Source organism: Falco naumanni, chromosome 2 (genome assembly GCF_017639655.2).
Source record: "Falco naumanni isolate bFalNau1 chromosome 2, bFalNau1.pat, whole genome shotgun sequence".
NCBI lineage: Eukaryota > Metazoa > Chordata > Aves > Falconiformes > Falconidae > Falco > Falco naumanni.
This window is the reverse complement of record NC_054055.1, coordinates 71,144,254-71,165,520: the sequence shown is the minus strand read 5'-3', so window position 1 is coordinate 71,165,520 and position 21,267 is coordinate 71,144,254. Positions and strand designations below refer to the sequence as shown.

The window sequence follows — 21,267 nt, the reverse complement described above, 5'->3', positions numbered from 1 at the left end:
TTCTTACGGATTTTCAGGATTTTAAAAGATGTATTTCTAAACTGTTCAACACTTACGTGGCTGCTAATGTCCTCAGTTTTCTTACTCAAGATGCTTCTTCAGAATGTACTGTTGACAAAGCTGCATGTTAGTGGATGTTATAACAGCCTACTTAAGCTAAATAATAAATAATGTTAAAATAACTTGGCTGTAACTGAAAACAAAACCAACCAAAAACTCAACTGTTAGTTGTAAATCTTTGATTTTTATCAAAAGGGGGATGACAAACCTTGAATTGCCTTGAAAATTTAAGTTCCACAGTTAACTGTGTTTTATGTATGGATGCATGCAATAAAGTCAAGAGGTGAGCTGTGGTTTTAGGTTTATACGTAACAATTTTTATGTGTCTTTTACATAGAAGCGGCGAGCTGAAAACAGCAAAAACGTGAACACTGAAAAGCTCAGAGCACCAGTTATCTGTGTCCTGGGGCATGTAGACACAGGCAAGACCAAAATTTTGGATAAGGTAAGATGTGGAATGTGAAGGCACTGCCTGTGCATCTTGTTTGTGCATGTGTTGTTTGTTTTGGTTGAAAATGGAATCAAAGTGTACTCAAAGAGATTACTTTTGTTTCTTATGTGTAAGTATTTCTGGTCTTTTTTTTTTTTTTTTTAATGTCTTCAGCTCCGCCATACTCACGTACAGGACAGTGAAGCTGGTGGTATCACTCAGCAGATTGGTGCAACTAATGTTCCCCTTGAAGCTATTAATGAGCAAACTAAGATGGTGAAAAATGTAAGTTACAGCACTTTAAAGACTGGTTTTTACAAAAAATGAAACGTAAACTAGTTAAGGCCTTGTGAAACTTCCTGACGTGGGCAGATGTACTTTCCCCTATCTGTAATGTTAGGGTTGATTTGTTTTGTTTTGTTTTTTTTTAATTCCTGTCCTCTCTGCTCCCCTCACCCCTCCCCCCACAAAAAGGAGGCTGTCTTATTTTTCATTTTAGTTGATACATTTGGTTTCAGTTAATGCATTGCCACTTCACAAAAACACGGATACCACTTATTACGCTCTGGACAGTACACATATGTACATAGGCTGCTTATTTATCAATATTTTGATTGTAAGTTAAAACTGACAGAGTTTATTTTCTGTTAAAAACTTAACTTTTTACTGTGCACTAAAATTGGGCCAATTCCTGGGTGATTGATTTTATCGTGTTATAGAAATAGTAACTGTATTGCTTGTTTTGGATACTATATCCTACTTTGCTGCAGCAGCTGACTGGAAAACCTTGATAGTGATGTTTTTTGAATATTTTATTTAATTTATTAAAAATGTAAAGTCAGTGGAGAGGAGGTTAAGACAAGGATGATAAATCTCAGTAGTCTGAACTACTTTTTCCCCTGTAGGCTGCCTTATCTTACAAATTTTAGCTGAGCTTATGGCCACTTGATACCTAGGGGGATGTGCTGCATCATGTTTTTTATTTTTAATATTGGAATGAACTTTGACTGATTCGTTTTATGGAGGGTGTTGGCCTTTCTTAAAATATGTCTCGGGATTTTTGAAGTGAAGGCTGTCAATAATGCTGCCAGCTCTTAAATTTTTTTCTTCTTGTGTAATCTTTACAAGATGGCTAATATTTTGAAATGTTAGTTTGACAGAGAGAACATAAAAATTCCAGGCATGCTGATAATTGACACTCCGGGACATGAGTCTTTCAGGTAATGTTTTTTCACAATATAGTACTTCTCAGAAGTGATGGCTGAAGCATCTGGATATATTTTTAACAAAGGCTAGGTCCTTGTCTAATCCATTTCATTGCTTCTCACTTCAAAAACAAACAAACAAACCAACCCTCAAAAACCAACCCCCAAATGAAAAACTAACCTAAAGTGGAGAAATAAGTGGATTTGCTTAGTTTGCAGGTACTTTTTGTATCTGGTTAATTACTGGCCTTTTGTATCTGATTAATTTCCTGTCTTCGTGCCAGTTGAGCCATGGATATCTGAAAAAGCACATCAGTAACTCTTTTCTTAATAGTTAGTGTAAGAGGAAAGACAGAAGCAGGCAGCTAGCTGGAGAAGAAAATGTGAGGATTTCAGGTGGCTGCAGCACCTGAAAAATCAATAGCCTCCAGTTCATAGTGTCCCAGTTAAGGTAAACTGAGTTCATAAGACTGGAAGTTACCAACTACACGAGTCAGCTGAGTTTTAGCAGAGATCATACGCTGTCTAGGAACACCAGTGGCATGCAGGCAAGCCACTAAATTAACTTCTAAGTTTAAAACACGATAGATATAACTGTACTCACTGAGGTAGTGCTCGGGTGAAATCTCCAAACACAAGGATTAAGACTTTGATGTGACATTCTTAAGCATAAACCTCTGCAAGCACTGAAATGCCATGTCTTAGGGCATTTGGTAATGTTCTTATCAGTTCATTGGCATCATACTACTTTCAGCTCTTCATCTTCTAGCCAAAGAAGATATTTGGCACCAAAGATGTCTAATAATGTTAAGAGTTTTATGTAGTATTGTATTAAAAACTGTCTTGTTCAGGTTTTGCACTCTGGTATTTCACTGTAAGAGTCTCAGTTCTCCAGAAAAAATCAGAATGTTTCTTAACTTGTAAAAATACACAATAACGTGAAAAATTTTGGGAGAATAAGTTTCTTATTTTTGCTTACGCATACTCTTAATCTGTTAAATAGAATTTGCACAGTGTGATTTGAATATTTTTGGTGACATTTTTCCCTCAGAAGTAACTAACTACTTGATCAGCTTTAGCTTTTTTTTTGGTCAATGTAAATTTGACATTTTTGGTATTTATTATTAAAGTTCTGTTGCTGTATGACTAATTTTTTTTGTTGGTTTTTTTTTTTTCCCCTTCCTCTTAATGCCACAGTAATCTAAGAAATAGAGGAAGCTCACTTTGTGATATTGCTATACTTGTAGTTGACATCATGCATGGTTTGGAGCCACAGACAATTGAATCAATAAATCTGTTGAAATCAAAGAAATGCCCCTTTATAGTAGCTCTCAACAAGGTAAGATAACTTCCACAAGTACGAACCATATACGGAAGTTGTAATTCAGTTGTGTTTTTTTTCCTTGCAGCTGCTTACATGGATTTGTGTACATTTTCTGATGAAAGACAAACTTCATGTTGAAAAATCTTTTTTTAGCTACTGATACTTGTTAGTTTGACTTGAAAACAGGCTAGCTTTTAAGCTCGTGGAGCAGTAATGTTGATATGTATTGGGAAGTATTTCAGGCTCTGCAATATTAGATGGGAAAGCCAATTATTTTCAGCTTGTTTTTAGAAATCCTGTGCATGAGAAATTACACTGGCTGTTTGTGATGACTTACAGAAGTAACTTCCTTATTATAATTCATGTCTGATAGCATCCAAAGTTATCTGACATGCTGATAGAGAACTTACAGAAGAGTATTCACGTGCAGTGTACAAATTGCAGTATACTTTAGAAAAACGAAATGGCCATTACGATTGAAGATGGTTGGAACTGGGGAGGCCATTATCTCATTGCTGAAAACAGCTGCTTTTTTACAAAAACTATTGGATGGAGAGGTGTTAAGTGAGCCTGAGCTTAAATAACCAAAAGTTCTTGCATTTCAGGTTATAGTTCTGTTATTTGACCAGGTTATAATCCATTTTCTAAAGTTATAATCCATTTACAAAATGTTTTGAGTTGTACAGCAAGTGTAGTAGTTCCTTGGACTAAGTCCATCCTGCTTTGAAAATCTACTTAGGGAAGTGTTTCTGAAATATGCTTTCGTGTCTTTTGAACAACCCCCCTGTGATCCCTTCTCTCTAGCAACATGGAAAAGGGTCCGCATTCACCAGCAAGTTTTAAATGTTCTTTGTAAAACTAGTACAGTCTCTTTTCAGCCAAAACTCCAACCACATCACAGGATTTTTTTGTATATGTGAAGCTGTACACGGGTCTCTTAAACTTGATGTAATCAATATATATAAACTTTTCCTCTATGAACCTAGATTGTTATAGCTTGAATTTTTAAAACCTAAATTTGTATTGCTGTCATGAAATACTGTCTGATGTTGGGTAAATACATAAACAGAGCTAAATATAGCAGCTAAAGCAAATAAAAAGATTTAACTTGATTACTGGAGCAAATAGCTGGCTAGCTGTGTTGGCTGGTAATGTATTTCTCACAGGTGATGTTGCATAAGCATAAAGGTGCCTTTTAGTAAGCTGCATAAAATGACATATTACTGTATTTCCAAGATTGATAGGTTATATGACTGGAAAAAAAGTCCAGATACGGATGTAGCTGTCACTTTAAAGAAGCAGAAAAAGAATACGAAAGATGAATTTGAAGAACGTGCAAAAGCTATCATAGTGGAATTTGCAAAACAGGTAGGCTGGAATATGTTCTTTGGTGGTTCTTTGGTTAACAAAAGTGATAGTAAAGGGGGTGGGTGGTGTGGGGGCGTGTTTTTGCTTTTTCTTGCACAAAACAACTTGGAATATCAAGAAAACTGTCACCATCTCCTCTGACACATTGGAGTTTGCCTCTTGTAAACCAAACTTTGTTGTTGTTAAATTTCTTTTAATTGCTCCAACCTTAGAGTGCTAGTTAGGAGAAAAGTAGCAGCTAATTGTTGTGCATGGTTAATAGTCATGAATAGCAGATTAAGTTTTTGTCCCTATTCTTTCTGTCTTTGGGAATTGCCTGAGAGAATTCCATCTGTCTCTTGTTTCCTTGGACACTGGCAGGGCATGAATCACATCAGTTCTGGGAACTTCTGTTGGCAATGTGCAGTGCTGTCTAGAAGCTAGATGTGGTAATTGGCTTTCTAGAGTTAACCCATACTGCTTCCGTGTGTGGGTTGAGGCTTCATGTTCCATAGCATACTGTCAAGAATGGGTGTGTGTGTGTGTTTGAAGTTGGCATTTAATGCAATAGTAATTGACTGGGGTTGAATGTTACTGTTAATTCTGATGCATATATATGTTTTTCCCTATGTAACTGTTAATCCTGATTCCAGGGCTTGAACGCTGCCTTGTTTTATGAGAATAAGGATCCCCGCACTTTTGTTTCTCTTGTACCTACCTCTGCTCACACAGGGGATGGCATGGGAAGTCTGATAGCTCTGCTCGTTGAGCTAACACAAACTATGCTGACCAAGAGACTGGCTGAGTGTCAGGAGCTGAGAGCTCAAGTCATGGAGGTAATTCAGTAGCTGTGTTTTGAAATTAATCTAGAAATTTCTCCCTTCCCTGCCCCCTTCTTCCTGGTTAAAAAAACCCAAACACAAAAACAAACAACAAGGTGTGATTGGAGTGCTTAAATATGGATTAACTTTTTTCCCCTTTCATTCAGGTTAAAGCACTGCCGGGCATGGGCACTACTATAGATGTTATTTTGATTAATGGACGCCTGAAAGAAGGAGACACCATTATTGTTCCTGGGGTAGAAGGTCCTATAGTGACTCAGATTAGAGGTCTTCTGCTACCTCCTCCTATGAAGGAGCTACGAGTTAAGGTATGGAAACTGGTTAGTGTAATTGGCATTTAGAGAAGATTTAGAATCAGAAAAAAAAAGAAGCAAGTTTTATGAAAAATGAGGATGTAGTGGAGTGCAGTTGTATTACAGTATCTAAGGATGATTTAAAGGAGAAGACGGTGCGCATCCATTGTTTTTGTGAATGTACTTACTTGCATATACCTGTTGGTGTGCCTGTTATAACGATGGCAAAGGAGTTGCCTTGCTGCGAGGATTAAGATGTTTATGCTTTAATAAAGGATTCGAGCACGTGGCTATGTGTAAGAGGGAGATACCAGTCTCAAATGGAAATCGGGATGTGCTAGTACATTGACTTCTGAGTTAAAGTATATATGATTAGTTATTTTTTTAATGACAAAAATCATATATACTTAGATTTGGGAGAAGTGAACAAGTGACTTTCTAGAAGTAGTTGGTGAGTGGTGATGACCAGGACCTCTGCAGAATAGGCAGCCTTCTGTCATTTTTAAGAGTTATTGGAGGTTTTGCTGCCCTAGTCTTAACAGACTGGGAGAGACTGAATTTGTGATCCTACCTGAATTGCTTGCATGAAAGGAGGAGAGCCACAGAAACAAAAGGCTATGAATACAATAATATATACAATTAAAAGATAACGAAAAGAGCTGCTCAGATTTTTTTTCCTGCTTAAAAGGGAAGGATTAAGTGTCTCCACAGATTCTGCTTAAGACAAAGAAAGCCATACTGATAACCTAGGTGAATGAAATAGGACAAGCCTTAAAGGTTTGGTTTAGATGTGGAGAACTAGTGTCGGGATCTTAATCTAAGGCAATAGTTGTGGTGTGCTTCATTCCATTGGAGACCTGCGTCCCTGCAGGCCACTGTAGTCCTTGGGTGTTTAATCTAGTTCCTTCCTGCAAACTTAGTCACTCTTGCAAATTATTACTGATAATTGCTGGGGCCTGGGTTGACGTTGGTGTTCTCTCTCTGTTGTGGTGATCCTCCTTTGTGAGAGCTTTGTTGCCTCAGATGTGCTGAAGAATGGAGTGTTGATGTTGAGATGGAACTGAGCAAGAGCTGCTTGGCTTGCTTTAAATAGGAAGACAGCCACTCTTCCCACTTGTGTGCATGGCAGTCTGGTCAGCTGTGGGGTGGGACAGTTGTCTTGGAGAGCCTGTCAGGCTTCCCACTCTGGAACACAGCTTTAATCGTTTGATAACAGCTAGAAAGTGGCAAAGGGGAAACGGACGTTTGTGTTTAGGTTATGTTCTTTACTTTGTTGGAACCTGTTGAATATATTCTGGTACAGTCAGGAATGAATTTGCACCTGTTTGCTTCCCTTTATTCAAAGCAGAGGATAAACCGGGGCATGCCAATCTTATGAGACTGAAGTTTGTTTTTTGTGGGACTGAATAGCAAGATAATAGATCAGAGGTTCCCATCAACAGGATCTTCAGATGAGTCTGCACTTTGGTGGGAGATGGAGTATAGGGTACCAGTGCCACAATGAATAATACTGGATTTGGGAACCTTTAGCTGAGGAAGTGGATCTAGGGGAGCCGTGTTCTTTTCTTTTTCTCTTTCTTTTTCTTTCTCCCTTGTTTTTGGGTTTTGGTTTTTATTGAGCAGGCAATGAGGATACATTTTCATTCAGCCTGTCCATGGGGAATTCTCATCCTTGAAATAAGACCCAGATTTTTGGGGTCGAGGGGTAAAGAAAAGATGCTTGCAGGAACAAAGTGCTTACTGAGGAAGGGAGCTGCCTTGCAGTTTCAAGAAAAAGCTGGGACGTCTCCTAAATAAATGAAGAAACAAACTGGAAAAATCCCTCCAACGTTGATTTAAAGGCCTTCAGAAATAACCGCTTTTGTGATGCCTTAGAGCTCTTCTCTAAAGTGGTGAAAGAGCTTCGAGGTTCCCCTGGGTGGGGAGGAGCAGCTGGGAAATTGAGCATGGAACTATGTACATGAGAAGGCTGGATGGGAGGCCTCCAGTGGGAGAAGGAGCACGCTCTTGCTGCGCAGAGCCGTGGGCTGTGTCAGCTCCGCTTTGGTGCTTCAGCTGAGCCGTTGGCGTCTTCCCCTTACTTCCGTATGGGGCTGAACTTGTGCGTGTGGTGTTTGGCTTTTAGTGAGGAGCTGCCAATCACTGCTTGCTCTTTTCTAGTATATATTCCTTTTTGGCTGCTGGCTCTGTTTTTTAGATGATTCCCCCTGCCCGCCTTGGCGGGCATGTGTGTGGGATCTGAAGGGACAGCAGCATGCAAATGCAGAGAAAATCAGATTTAAGACAGGAGCTGCTGGGCGCTTCGCTGTCACGCTCTCCGCCGTGCTTGCAGGTGGCGAGTTCTTTAGCTGCTCAGCACTGCTTTGTGGCGCTGTGTGGCATCTACATGAACTCTTTTTTTAGTGCGTATTCTCCTTTTCAGAACCAGTACGAAAAGCACAAAGAGGTTGTTGCTGCTCAAGGTGTGAAGATTCTTGGGAAAGATTTGGAAAAAACATTGGCTGGTTTGCCTCTGCTTGTAGCGTATAAAGAGGATGAAGTCCCCGTCCTCAAGGTGAGATGGCTCATGTTGAAATACGACATTTAACCTGAAGGTAACAGAGTTCTCCAGTGATGAAGCTCATTCAAATGTTGAGAGCTCAGTATGAAAGTAACTTGCTTTTTTTGGTTGCATTTTAAACACTGTTACAATAACATGTGTAGCCTCGTGGCCATGTGAAGCATTAGTGTTGGCGTGATTTTAGTAACGTGACTCTTAGCTTTTCCCTGATGTATTGCTGCGGTGTCTCTGCTGATAGAATGATGTTTGAAAATGATTATCATATAGTTTGATATGTTAATTACTGATTTGGTATTTGTGGTAACTTACGCGTATATGTCAATGACCTATTAAGCAAATATCTGCTAGTGTGGAGTTCTCCAAACTATCATAAAAGTTGCTTTAAGACTTCTGTAGTAAATTTCTTTTGTGACTTACACTTGAAAAATGGCAGAGGAAAACTTAGCTGTCTTAAAACCAAAACTGAGATACTCTTGTTCTCCAAAGTTATGAAGTTAGCTTAAAAAGGAAACTTGCATGTTGATAGTTCACTTTTAAAACACAGTTTTATTTTAGCCTTCTCTGGTTATCTTTGCTTCTAAAGGGAAGTTAATCTTTCAGGCCCTCCAGATACAGACCTTGTTGCTGGGTACTTACGAGTATAGTATACTAGTAGTAGCTATGTGATGGCTTAAAGTAAATGGCAACACCTGTTCATCTCTCAGAGGAAAAGACTGAGTGTTAGGGTTTAAAAGGCATGGGCTCTTAAAAAAAAAAAAAAAAAAGGTAGTTGTGGTTTTGTGGTGTGGTGGTTTTTTGTTTTTTTTACCTTTCTGAAAGCAGTAAAATGGCCTTGCCGCTCATGCATCCTCTGTTTTGCCCATAGGCCTAAAGAGTGTTCAGAATCCTTCCCAGCTCACAGTGTCAGGAGGTTCTGCTTTTGTTGTGGGTGCTCGGTTAGGAAACCAAAGATACTGCCACACACAGTGTTCACTCAGTCAGTCCTGTTAAGTAGAAACTTAGAGTGGTGGGGAGGGAAGAACAGCGTGTAATCTGCAGAGAAATGTTACTGACTCCCCAAATGGGCATCTGCTTTGTGTTACACGATCACCTTCTTGCAAAATCCTCAACTCTGGTTCGGTTCAGACTTTTCTAATGCCAGAAACAAGCAGCAGTGTATCACGGGGCTGCCTATGACCTATGCAACCAAGTAAGTTGGTACTGCTCAGTACAGCTGTCACATACTTTCGTCAGCGTGTGAACAGAAAGACTTAGTACCCTGAGGCATAAATAGTAAGAGAAGTAAATCTTGCTTTTTTCTCTCCTTTTTTTTCCTAAAGGATGAACTAATACATGAACTGAAGCAAACACTGAATGCAATCAAGTTAGAAGAGAAAGGTGTTTATGTTCAGGCTTCTACTTTAGGCTCTTTAGAAGCATTACTTGAATTTCTTAAAACGTCAGAAGTGCCAGTAAGTACTTCTGTGCTGTCATCTGATGATGATGTTTCCACGTTTTAGTGGGTAACTGTTTCCTTGTGACTCAAAGATCAGTGACTGATTTACGTGGCTTTCTTCTTCAACAGTATTCAGGAATTAACATAGGTCCTGTCCATAAAAAAGATGTTATGAAGGCATCAGTTATGTTGGAGCATGACCCACAGTAAGTAACTGCTTTGCTTTACTGTGCTGATAAATGCGCGGTGGTGTTTCAGGAGGGCCCCCTCCTTAGTTCTGGTTCTATGGTCTGGCCAGTAAACTGTTGAACTTCTTTTTACTTACAGATATGCAGTCATTCTAGCATTTGATGTGAGAATTGAACGTGATGCACAGGAAATGGCTGATAGTTTAGGAGTTCGAATTTTTAGTGCTGAAATAATTTATCACTTATTTGATGCCTTCACAAAATATAGACAAGACTACAAAAAACAGAAACAAGAGGAATTCAAGTAAGTAAGAGCAATCATATTCTGGATGCTTCCCAAATAACAGCATCTCAATTATTTTATTACAAAAGAAATTGCATTTAACTTCTTGTTTCCATTTTGTTATTTACCATGTAGTTCTGATGGGGAAGAGGGAGAGGAGGAAGAGGCTAGGGCAATAAATTGATAGTTTTCAAGAATTCATTACTCCAGTCTAATTGTTTACATCTGGGATTAGGCTTAGTAGGGTGAGCACTGTAAAGCAGTTACAAGATTTATCTAAAACTATCATGTAATATGGAGTGGCCTTAAGGTTTGCTTTGTATACTTGGCTTCTGTTCCTAGCTTGTGCCAGATGGGTTGGTCCTGCAGTTAAGAAAACCAAAGGGATTTGGATTCTATTGTTTTGTATTTATGCAACTCCAGCGTACAGGGCTTAATTCTGACTGCAGTCACATGAATATGCAGTCATTTAACTTACAGGGACCCAAAATTAATTTTTCAAATTGGTGTCATTGGGTGATCCTCAGTAAAGACAGACAAAATAAATGAAAACGTATTTATTTCATTTCACATTGATCCCAATGTGAGTTTATATACTTCAGCATTTAAACCTATTTGTTCACTTTACAAACAAAAAATCTTGAATTTTTGTAGATGCTGTGATGGGTTGAGGCAATAATATTTCTATTCCTGTGCTCTTCTGAGACTAATTATACAGCAAAATTACTATTCCTTTGGTCTTGGTCTTAGTTGACTGCCCAAGCCAGTCAAAATAAAATCTGTGCCAGCCATGCTTGATTATTGTTCCCTATAGTTCTTGAAGATGAAGTATTGACGGGAATTAGCAAGATTGCAAAAGAGTGTTTTCCTGCTTGATTTATCCCCAAGTGACACTCCTAGAATAAATGCCCAAGAAGTGCAGGAGAAGGCAGAATTGTTAATGTTGTGTACACTGTTCCAGTATCTATTTCAGATTGCCTCTTCTGTGTCATCTTTCAGGCATATAGCAGTATTTCCTTGCAAGATGAAAATACTCCCTCAGTTCATATTCAACTCTCGTGACCCAATAGTGATGGGTGTGGTTGTGGAGGCCGGCCAGGTGAAGCAGGGGACTCCCATGTGTGTACCTAGCAAAAACGTAAGTAACCGCCTCTTCCCAGTGCACGTTTGATCTACCTGGTAGTTCCAGGGATGATGCACCAGGAAACGCTTGCATGCCTTTCCCCGGTGTACAGCGTTCTGGTAGGAGACGAGATCCAGACTTCTAGCTCAGGTCTCTTTCCTGGCGATCACCCATCTTGCTGTTCCTTGCTAGAAAGGAGTTGAGTCCTGTAGTGGGGCACAGCCTCTGGACCACCGCAGGGCCCTGCCAGGAAGCATCGTGGTTAGAGGGTATCTGCTGGTCAACCGCCCTCCTTCCCCTGCCGCAATTCCAGTATTGCGATATAAAGTAATGAGTGAAATCCTCATTCCTGGTAGCTAATAAGGGGGGGAAGTAAAGTCTTGCCACTCCACGGGATAACGAATTGGTATCCCAGATGACTGTGGATGGGCTGATGTTGCTGGCTTTTCCGTGCGCTGTCCTTACAGTGCAGGGTGTTTTGCGTTACTGGCTCCGAGGGGGCTGCTCCACCAGCACAGTACTTCCCGCCAGCCAGCCTGGCTGTATAAAGAGGAGTTTAGAGAAAGGTGTGTGCGCGGAGGTTTTGTGGATGTGGATTACAGCTTCTTCATTGTATTGCAGTTTGTTGAAATTGGAATAGTTACAAGTATTGAAATAAACCATAAACCAGTGGAGGTTGCAAAAAAAGGCCAAGAAGTATGTGTTAAAATAGAACCTATTCCTGGTGAATCACCCAAAATGTATGGACGACATTTTGAAGCAACAGATATCCTCGTCAGTAAGGTAAAAGCAACCAGCGTTTTTGGAGTGGGCTTACAGCACAGTGGTAGCTTGCTTTGAAGGGGAAATGTTGCATGAAGCCTGAAAAACGTACACTAGGAACCTTCCGTCAGAGACTATCGAACACTTGAAACGGTGCGTGTGGGGGTGGCACTGCTCAGCCAGGTTTCTCTGTAGCCTTGTTTCGAGGTTTGTAGTAGTGCCCCTCAAGAGGACCGAAGGAATGATGTACTGCAGCTAAAAATACCTTGCAGCTCACTGCACCCGAGAGGGTAAAATGCTAAATTAGCTATTTGCATACTGTGGTATGTAGCTGGTGCTCAGAGCACCTTAGAAATCCCCTGTGGCATTACAGCATGATTGTGTTTGCCTGCTTTTGAAACTGTGCAATGAACAGCAATACTTCAGCTGCTCTGACTCGGCAACGCTGGGCTTAGATGAGATGATCCCTCGCTCAGTTTTCTGCTGTCAGAAGCAAAGCCAGAGCTCTTACTGTGTGGCAGTGCACCCCCTGCCGCACGCACACTGGGGGTGTGTGTGTGTGTGTGTGTGGGGGGGGGGGGGGCACATACCCACAAGCGGGGGTGTAGCCACAGGAGCTTTTTCAGATGGAGATGGCAGGACCTGTGACAGGGCCTGGGAGGTGGTGCTGTTCCTGCAGGCACTGGGCGAAGCGGGAGATCCTCTCGGGTCACAAGTTTCTGCCTCGCTGCACAGAGCACGAGACGGTCCGTGCTGCTGCAGTCTCTGAAGAGCAGGTAATGGTGAGGAGAGAAGGGAAACCAACAGGCCAGGTCACACGGCAGAGCCGTAGCAGAAGCTGATGAGAAGGTTTCCTACTGTGCCTGTGGACGCCCGTTCTTTGGATTAACTGCTTCCGGTGTGCTAAAAGCTGCCTTTAGTAGTGCGCGTGCGTATGTTTCTGATGGGTCTGTCTTGTGTGTTACAGATCAGCCGTCAGTCCATTGATGCCCTGAAGGACTGGTTCAGGGATGAAATGCAGAAGTCTGACTGGCAGCTTATAGTAGAGCTGAAGAAAGTGTTTGAAATCATCTAGATAACTTTTTACAGCAATGGGGAGGCAGGAATAAACGTGCTATTCCTGTTCTAAAAGTTACCAACAAAGTCATATATTGAAGACAGTGTTGGATATATGTTTGGGAGGAAAATGTGTGGATAAAATGTTTTCCATGAGAAACCAAGAAATTTACACTGGTTTGACAGTGGTCAATTTACATGTTCCCATGGTTCCAATGTGCCTGTTCACCTCTCCTACTGCCCTTCCTAATACTGGCTGCTGTTTTAAAGTTTGCCCTTCCTTCTCTTACACCTTCCTTCCGCCCTTTTTCCCTCCCTCTCTCCAAAAGTAAATAAAATAAAATGGAATTTTTATTACAGAACTAAAGCTCTTTCACTTTTATACTGATGAGATCAGTACTGCAGTATTTGATTAACCAAGCTTCTGCAGACTTTGTGATTCTTGGGACATTTTTGATGTAAGAAGTACTTCTTTATTTATGCATACCTCTTCCCTTGACTCTCTTTTCCAACATTCTTCTGCTTTGTGCCTATAGAGATTTTTTTAAATAGAAAATTAGGCAATTGGATATTTCTGTATTTGCTTTGTGTGATACGATGTAAAGCATAGTTGGCCACCTTTTACTGCTTGTACAGTTCATGAAAGTCAACCTGTAACCATTATAACGCAGAGCCGCAAATAAAGGAGATGGACATAGTAGCCCATTTGTTTTACAGTTTGCTTCAATAAACAGTTTCACTCCGTGGGCTGTGGCAGAGGTGGAAGCGCCGGCGGAGGCTTGCCTCGCTCTGCTTGGCTAGGTAGGGAGGCGTGTTCCAGCAAAGGTGTTTCTCCCTCTGGCTTCACTTCCCCTCACGGAGCGTGCGCGCTGCGTGTGGTTGTGATCTCGGTGGCTTGTGCCTCATCTCGTGTTCCCAAAGCACCGGAGTTGCAGGCCAGGTGTTCGGCCGGTCACAGTTCCCCGGGAGGCTCTGCTGGGAGGAGCTGAGGTGGGATCTCTTCTCCAGCTGCTGCTCAGCTGTGGTAAGCACCCGCAAAACTGTCCTCTGCGAGTGAGTGGTGACTTTGGAGGCTGCGTCAAAGCTGTTGAGGAGTCTGACACCGTGGGACTGAACCAGCTCAGAAGGCGTCTGGTTGCCGTTTGTGATGACCAGGAGTCAGTCCGTAATCCCAGCCTGTTCCTACCCAGCCTGTTCCTACCCACCCTTCCCTCGTGCTTCCCTCCTTAGGATGACAGCTTGACCTATGCCTAATCAGGTAGTCTCCCAGTTACTTGCAGCTCATGCGGAGAGGAACTAAACAAACACTTTTCAAAAGCACAAGCTGAAAGAAAATTGATAATGATCTTTCACATAGCCGAGATTTTTAGATTTAGTTTACAAGAATTTAACTTGCAATAAGTTTGATCAGATCTGTTGCTTTTTTTTGGTTGGCAAAATCTGCATTTTTATAATGGAGATGGCGTGGAATTACACAGGAACATTTAATAACTTGCCTCCTTTGGCAATGGAATTTAACTTACCGGAATTTTTTTGGTTGTTAAGACTTCAAACTTGCCATTGAAAAGCACCTTTTCAGTATGGCTGATGCGTGCTGCAAATTCACATCGCTGGGCGTGTTGGTGGGTTAGACTAGAATGATCAGTGAGGAGACTGCGTTTAATTGTTACACTTTTCTTTTGCAAACTATGCAATCATGAAAACTACACTAATAAAAGAAGTTCTTAAGAACCTCGATGTCAAACGTTGTCTGGATGTATTCTTGCTTCCTTGAATGTGGAAGGGTGTTCTTCCCACAGGCAGAAACTCTGGGAAAAGGATCGTGCTATTTTTTGTAGGTTGCTGTTGTGGAACTTAAAGCCTTTTATAAGGCAGCTAATAATGGCTGAATACGGTATTTAAGGGTTTGAAGCAGGGATCGCTATGGAAGAAGGAAAAGATAATTACAAGTAGACTTACTCAGTTAAGTAACGCTTTGTTTGGCTGTTTAGGTTTTTGTTTTGTTTTTTTTTATTATTATTATTTAAAGAGGCTGGTTTCAAATATTCCTTGAGTGGTACAAGCAAACTAGTACTTGATGGAGGTAAGGCGTGCCCCTCGCTGGAGGTACATAGCTACAAACAGATGTAGTTTATAGAACAACTTAATGAGCTGGAAAAAAGTCTTGTTGAGGTTGGAAGGGACCTGTTGCAGTCACCAAGCCCAAGCCTGTCCCCCTGGCCCCGTGCTCAGGGCAGGGGCTGTCAGAGCAGGTTGCCCAGGTCTCCAGTTGGGTTTTGAGCATCTCTACTGCTGGAGACTCTCCAGAACTCCTGTGGACAACCTGTTCTGGAACACGGGTGGGGGTGTGTACATGGGGGGCTGCTGGAAAGCAATGGTTTGTACCAGGTAGTGCGCACTGTCCCATGCCTTTCACTGGTACAGAGCAGTGGCTGTCTCTGTCTTTCGTATGCCCCCAGCGGGTGTTCATACACGTGGGTGCCCCCCCCAGCCTTCTCTCCAGGCTCAATCCCAGTGCTCTCGGCGTCTCCTGCAACGAGAGAAGCTCCGCTTCCTTATGCAACTTGTGGCCCTGCAGGGAGCTGCTCTCTTTGTCCATGTCCCTCTTGCACCACGGAGCACAGAACTGAACCCAGCATTCCAGGTGTGTCCTACCGGTGCTGATGGCAACAGTCATCTCCGCTGACCTGGTGGTGGTCTTGCTTGTGCAGTCAGGGAGGATGCTGGCTGCCTTGGCTGTGAGGGAGCCTTGCTGGCTCAGGCAACCCACGGGGCCTTACAGCTGCAGCGCTGCCTTCTAGCCAGGTAAGGCCCCGGTGCCTGGGGGGTTCCTCCCTGGGTGCAGAACTTTGCACTTCTTGCTGAGCTTCACGCAGTTCCCACAGGCTCACGAGGAGCCCAGCAGGCTCCAGCGGCAGCACCGGTCCCTGCCCAATCAGCCCATCCTGTGTCACCAGCAGACGTGCTGGGGGTGCACCCTGCCCCGTCATTCAGCTCATGAACAAAGAAGCTGAACGGGACCAGACCTGGTGCTGACTGTGCGGGTACAGCTCGTGGGACTGGCCTCCAACAGGGCTTTGTGCCGGGGATCGCCATGGCCGGGGCCTGCCTGCCGGGGTGGTTTTCAGTCCTCGTCTCTAGCCTGTTCGTCAGCTACTCTGTGAGGATGTTACAGGAGGGATGAGGAAAAGCTTTACTCAAGCCAAGAGAAACAACGCGGACTGACCTCCCGCTGTGCACCACCTTGCTGCAGAAGGCCGCCAGGCAGGCGTCCCTCCCAGCGTGCGTTCCAAGGGAAGCCTGGGGCACAACCTAAAGCTAAAAGCCATTGTCACCGCTGTCACCTGTGCTGCAGCCAGTAAAGTGACTGCAGAAGCTTCTTCCCTGTGCTAGTGGAACGGCTTCCAGCTAAGCTGGTGGCACAAGTCCTGCTCCAGGGCTAGTTCCAGTCTGTATTCCAGCTTTCATTCTACAGTCATTCTACCCCATTACATGGGGTACTTCTGACTCCTCTCCCCCAACATTTCTTCAGAAAATGAAAATATTTTTCTTACCACCTGGGTTTTCTTCCAAGTGCTCTTCATTCCTTCCAGGCACCTGAACAGCCTTGCTTCAACATATTGGGCCAAATACGACTACATGAGGCTGGCGTACACCTGGGAAAAGCAGACTTGCCCAAAACGCAGACTGCAGAGGCACAGGCTTACCCCTCCCTACCACAGACACAAAGAGACAGGGCTATTTATTTCACTTCTGCTACTCGCTACAACCTATTTTGTTGTGTTGCATAAAGGAAATGCGTATCACAGGCTGGGGAGAACGATGGTATTTTAAGAGCGGAACGTGGCTCTATCCCAAGAAGGAGCGGTGCAGAGAACTGGCAGAGGCTTAAACAGTGCTCCGTGTTAGCCGCTCCTCAGCACTGCCTTTGCGTAACTGCTTGAAGATCTCCATTTGTTTTCCTCTACGAGCACGGATCTGCAGAGGTGACAGTACCTGTGAATGCACAGACCTCAGAGAGCACTTACGCTTCAGCTAACACCGTGTGTGCTTTGGGAGCGGCTGGGCCACGCTGGTTTCTATCTTTGAAGCATGAAACTGAAAATGAGCTAATATTCTTCCCTCGGCTTAAAATCTGTAATAAAGTCAGTGGAGAAGAAACAAAAAGCAGCCAGGTGAACGTACAGCAGTCTGCTACGTGCGTTGAGGCAGTGTCACCGTGTAAAACTTTGTGAAATGAATCAAAGCTGCAGCTTTAATAGAAGGGGTTAGCTATATTCAAACTGAAGCATCACAAAATAGAATCAGTACAAAAATATACATACAGTTCTTTATTAAACAACTGTAAACACTTCACTGTAAAAATCCATAAAACTTTATAAACAAACATTTTGTAAATAGATTCTATACTACAATAAAAGAATTTTAACACAATTATTTACATGCAATACTGACAAATTTGGCACTTTCTGAAAAGAAATGTACAAAACACTTCGTTGTTTAAAAAGAAATTTGAAATTATAAAAACTCAGGGCATTACTATCATGCACTTTGCAAATACCTCACAAGCACTTATGGCACAGCTAGCAGAGAGCTCCAGGCTCTCATCAAGCTCTTTACTACAAGTTCAGATAACTTTTAATGTGCTTCCGTAAGTTTGTTGTAAAACTACCTGAACGTTATCAAGAATGAAGTCAAATGCCATATTCCAAACCGATTCCACAGATGACTGCATTAACCTGAAGGGGAAAAGGAAGAAGAGGGAGAAAATTACCATTACAGAACCAGTCCTTTTTACAGTAAGTTTTGGTCTTCATACTGGAAAACAAGACACAACAGTTCGCTATGAATGGTATTTTGATTTGATCTTGGTAAAGCCCTCTCTCTTCCAACAGACCAACTCTTCCCTAATGCCACAGACTGCTCTGCCATTCAATGGTGAAATCCCCGACGTTAGCGGCGTCACACCAGCTTGCCAATGTTAGCATTCTGCAGCGCTTGTACGCCCGTGATTAAAGCGGTGACCTACCAACCTCATACTGAAGAATCAGAAATGGCAAGCTTCTGGATCCTGATCTTTCCTTCCTCCTTCCAAGCCATACATGCTACTTTTTTATTCCAATGAATGCCAAGGGCAATTAAGACATTTAAGAGGTTCCGGGGGCACTACATGGTGTTTATTGCCAAAAATGGAACCAAATCATGGAGGCCCACTAAGAGCTATGGGTTAGCTCTAGCATTCAGCTGCTACTAGAAACAAGTTAAGGAAAGCAAAGCAGCTCTGTAGTCTCAAAATCCCCTTCCAGATCACTGTTACAGGAGAGCAGAGGGTTTCTATGCTTACAGCTTTGGAAGACCTAACATCAGGATCATCCAATTCCTGATTTCTTGTCCTATTCTTGTTACCAGGCTCTGGACAGACAGACTGCCATCGGTGCAAATATCACACAGAGGGACCAGGAATGGGACATGATGCTTTCTGAAGAGTTTTATGAAGACTTTACTACGCAGCATTCAATGCACTGTGCATTTTGCATTTTCTGAGGCCTAAAGCCATCCCATAATACAAAAGCATAGTGAAGTTTTTATATTCCTGTAGTCTTTTGGGGGTTGATTAATTCTGTGAAGTAAGTATTTTCCAGATCTAAGACACATAAAGCTGAGCTCCATAGTTATGTGTTGGTCAGTAAGCAAGTCAGATGAAACCTGGGCCTCCTGACTCATGGGGAGAGTAACTGGAGCACAAGAACTAAGTAATAAACCCTGATTTAATAGGTTGGAGGTGAGACAGGATACAGCAGAATGAAAACAGATGAAACAAAAGAAAGATCTAAGGTACCATGAAAAATTTATGAAAACAGCATGAAGAAAAGGGACAATGCTGCCAAAAACTATAACCTTTGTCTAGAAACAAAAGACTTTGTAGCAAATACTATTAAACGCTACTTTTATTTTTTCACAAATTACCTATTTTAACAGCCCAACTTCTTAGCCCATTTTTGAATAAAGTTTAAGCCAAAAATATTTACACTCGTGAATGGAATGTCTAACGGGCTTATGGCCTCACACTGAAGCATCTAGTACATGAATTCTAACAAAACCAGTCTAAATATCACAAACTTTAGCAATTAAGCTACCTTTTCATGTACTTAACAACCAGATCCAACTTCTCCAAATCTTTTTCTTCTATTAGATCAGTACAATACTTCACAACCTGTAGAATGTCTTCTTCCATAGGATCTGTAATAAAAAAAATATGAGAAATTGAGGTAACTTTTCTCTAAGTATACTTAGAATATAATCGCAGAATAACTGGAATAGAACAGAAAGAAATCCTGCAAGTGTTAGCACATCAGGGACCGATCTGGCAATTGCTATATTCCCACACTTCTCCCCAACATCCGAAGATGTGTACACAGAAGGACTGATGTATGAACAAGTAACAGCCAGACTAATATTAACCAAAGGGAAAATAAACAGGGATCTAGAATGCAATGGCTGTTTTGAAACTCTTAGAACAGTAATGCCCAGGGTACGAAGGTCAGATTTGTCAAGATACTAAGGGACTGCAAATTATTTGACATGATGTTAAAATTCAAATCACAATTTCGCAATGACATTACACTTTTGCACTTCACTGTGGAATTCTTTCCAGCTTTTATTCTCAAAAAACCTGCATTCCTTTGCTTCTAAAATAGCATCTTCATAAAAGAATTCCCTTTCAATAGCTTTCAGCCTAGTGGTTGTAAGATGCTGGACAAAATAAGGAAAACCTCCCACACAAGTAAGGTCAAGGCATAAGACAAGGGCCTGACAAGGCCTGGAGAGAGTGCAGGTAGATTTTCATGAAGTTAAGCAAGAAAGAGGAGCTGGCAAAACTACAGAATAACAACTGAGTAGGAAGAATCAGGTTACTTCAAGATTGCAAGGTGGTAAGACTTCAAGATTACTGTGAAAAATAACCAGTGAAAGGAAGAGTGAAGCAAGAAAGTACAAAAAGTCTACTAAAAATAGTTCTCCTTGCGATGCTTGCAAGATTACCACTAGCATGACATTCTGTACCTGAAATAGTTGTAATCCATTCTTTCAACAACATCTTTACATCGTTGAATTCAACAGCTCCAGCTAAGTTGGGTGCTTGTGGCCTAAATGAACCAGGCTGTTGTTCAGTCTGCACAGCTGATGGGTCTGAAGAATCTGAAGTTGATGGAACTGCTTCTGGCTGTTCCAAACATAAAAATTGATAATGCTCAGTCTGACAAATATAGTAACACCATATATATGCATAGATAAGAGTCTAGTAAAGAATCCAGTAAGGAAAACAAGCTGCATTTGTGAACATAGACTAAGTCTAAAGAAAAGGACTGAAAGCTGTTAAGTGTTAAAATTACCTGAGCAGCCGTTCCTTCTTGTTTCAAGAAATCATCTATTAGCTTCTGTGGGCTACCAGATGTAGCTGGCATGTTTTTTGCAGGGCTACCAACAAGTCTGCTTTTCAAAGGACTCCGAATCTTTTTTACAGGACTGTCTGGATTTTTTTTCCGGATTTTTTTATTTTTCACTGTTGCATGCTTCAGGTGTAGGAACGCATTTTTTGACGCTGAAAAACACAGGAATAGTCAGTAGTTGAATTATTTAAAATTTAATACTTTTCCACAGAAAGGGGGACTCTCTATCTCCCGTAAAAATCTACGGATCAACTGGGAGAACACAGCCTAGATAAAGTGACTTTAACACTCACATGCCATTCCAGACATGGGCGATGTTTTAAGTATTTGAAAAGCACTGCTAGGCATTGGTGTACTCGGAGGATACTGAACAATTCATAAGCCTTTTAATATCAAGCATTTCAGTGCTTGAGTATGAGCAGCTGGTGAAATCTGAAGCCCACTGGACAAACCGCTTTCCCTCAGTCAGAGCACTGTCTCACCTAGATACCCACACTAAGACCTCCCCGCAGCGGTTATCAGGCAATCCAGCAGTGAAAAGCCCTGCTTTTTGTAACACTTCACTAAGGACACTGCTCTCATTCCATCATACCAACGTATCTGCATTAGCCCACTGGCCATGAAATCAACGTTTGATTATAACAACACTGTATTTAACTGGCAATGAACCCAATGATATTTCCAACCTATTTTATGAGAAGGCATGTTCACAAGGAATTAATCTTCCTTCTTTCTACTAATTATATAAAGGAGACCTGGGTGATCAGCTCAGAGTAAAACCATCTGACTATCAGACACATGGAGAGATGGATCATGTCTCGAGTTGCCTAAAACCCATAGCGCTGGTATGGGTTTCAGGGAACCATGAGAATGCTATCTGAACATAACTTAGGCACTGAAGATGCAATGCT

The 21,267-nt window shown here is 41.9% G+C and overlaps 2 protein-coding genes across 12 annotated transcripts in view; one reads left to right on the top strand and one right to left on the bottom strand.

The window, feature by feature from the left end:
- The window catches only part of EIF5B (eukaryotic translation initiation factor 5B), a 39,213-nt gene extending 25,606 nt beyond the window's left edge, over positions 1–13,607 (top strand). For all 4 annotated transcript variants that reach the window (XM_040584750.1, XM_040584748.1, XM_040584747.1 and 1 more), the window contains exons 11-24: positions 398–505; positions 665–775; positions 1,643–1,710; positions 2,893–3,034; positions 4,256–4,387; positions 5,020–5,202; positions 5,355–5,516; positions 7,924–8,055; positions 9,381–9,512; positions 9,626–9,702; positions 9,824–9,988; positions 10,967–11,105; positions 11,712–11,873; positions 12,820–13,607. In XM_040584750.1, the coding sequence (XP_040440684.1) occupies positions 398–505; positions 665–775; positions 1,643–1,710; positions 2,893–3,034; positions 4,256–4,387; positions 5,020–5,202; positions 5,355–5,516; positions 7,924–8,055; positions 9,381–9,512; positions 9,626–9,702; positions 9,824–9,988; positions 10,967–11,105; positions 11,712–11,873; positions 12,820–12,927 (1,821 nt within the window). In that variant the 3' untranslated portion in view covers positions 12,928–13,607. The remainder of the gene's footprint in view (positions 1–397; positions 506–664; positions 776–1,642; positions 1,711–2,892; positions 3,035–4,255; positions 4,388–5,019; positions 5,203–5,354; positions 5,517–7,923; positions 8,056–9,380; positions 9,513–9,625; positions 9,703–9,823; positions 9,989–10,966; positions 11,106–11,711; positions 11,874–12,819) is intronic.
- A 3,619-nt stretch (positions 13,608–17,226) lies between these two features.
- Positions 17,227–21,267, bottom strand: part of REV1 (REV1 DNA directed polymerase) — a 62,690-nt gene continuing 58,649 nt past the window's right edge. For all 8 annotated transcript variants that reach the window (XM_040584737.1, XM_040584739.1, XM_040584740.1 and 5 more), the window contains 4 exons: positions 20,300–20,508; positions 19,971–20,130; positions 19,046–19,148; positions 17,227–17,647 (listed from right to left, as the gene is read on the bottom strand). In XM_040584737.1, the coding sequence (XP_040440671.1) occupies positions 17,536–17,647; positions 19,046–19,148; positions 19,971–20,130; positions 20,300–20,508 (584 nt within the window). In that variant the 3' untranslated portion in view covers positions 17,227–17,535. The remainder of the gene's footprint in view (positions 17,648–19,045; positions 19,149–19,970; positions 20,131–20,299; positions 20,509–21,267) is intronic.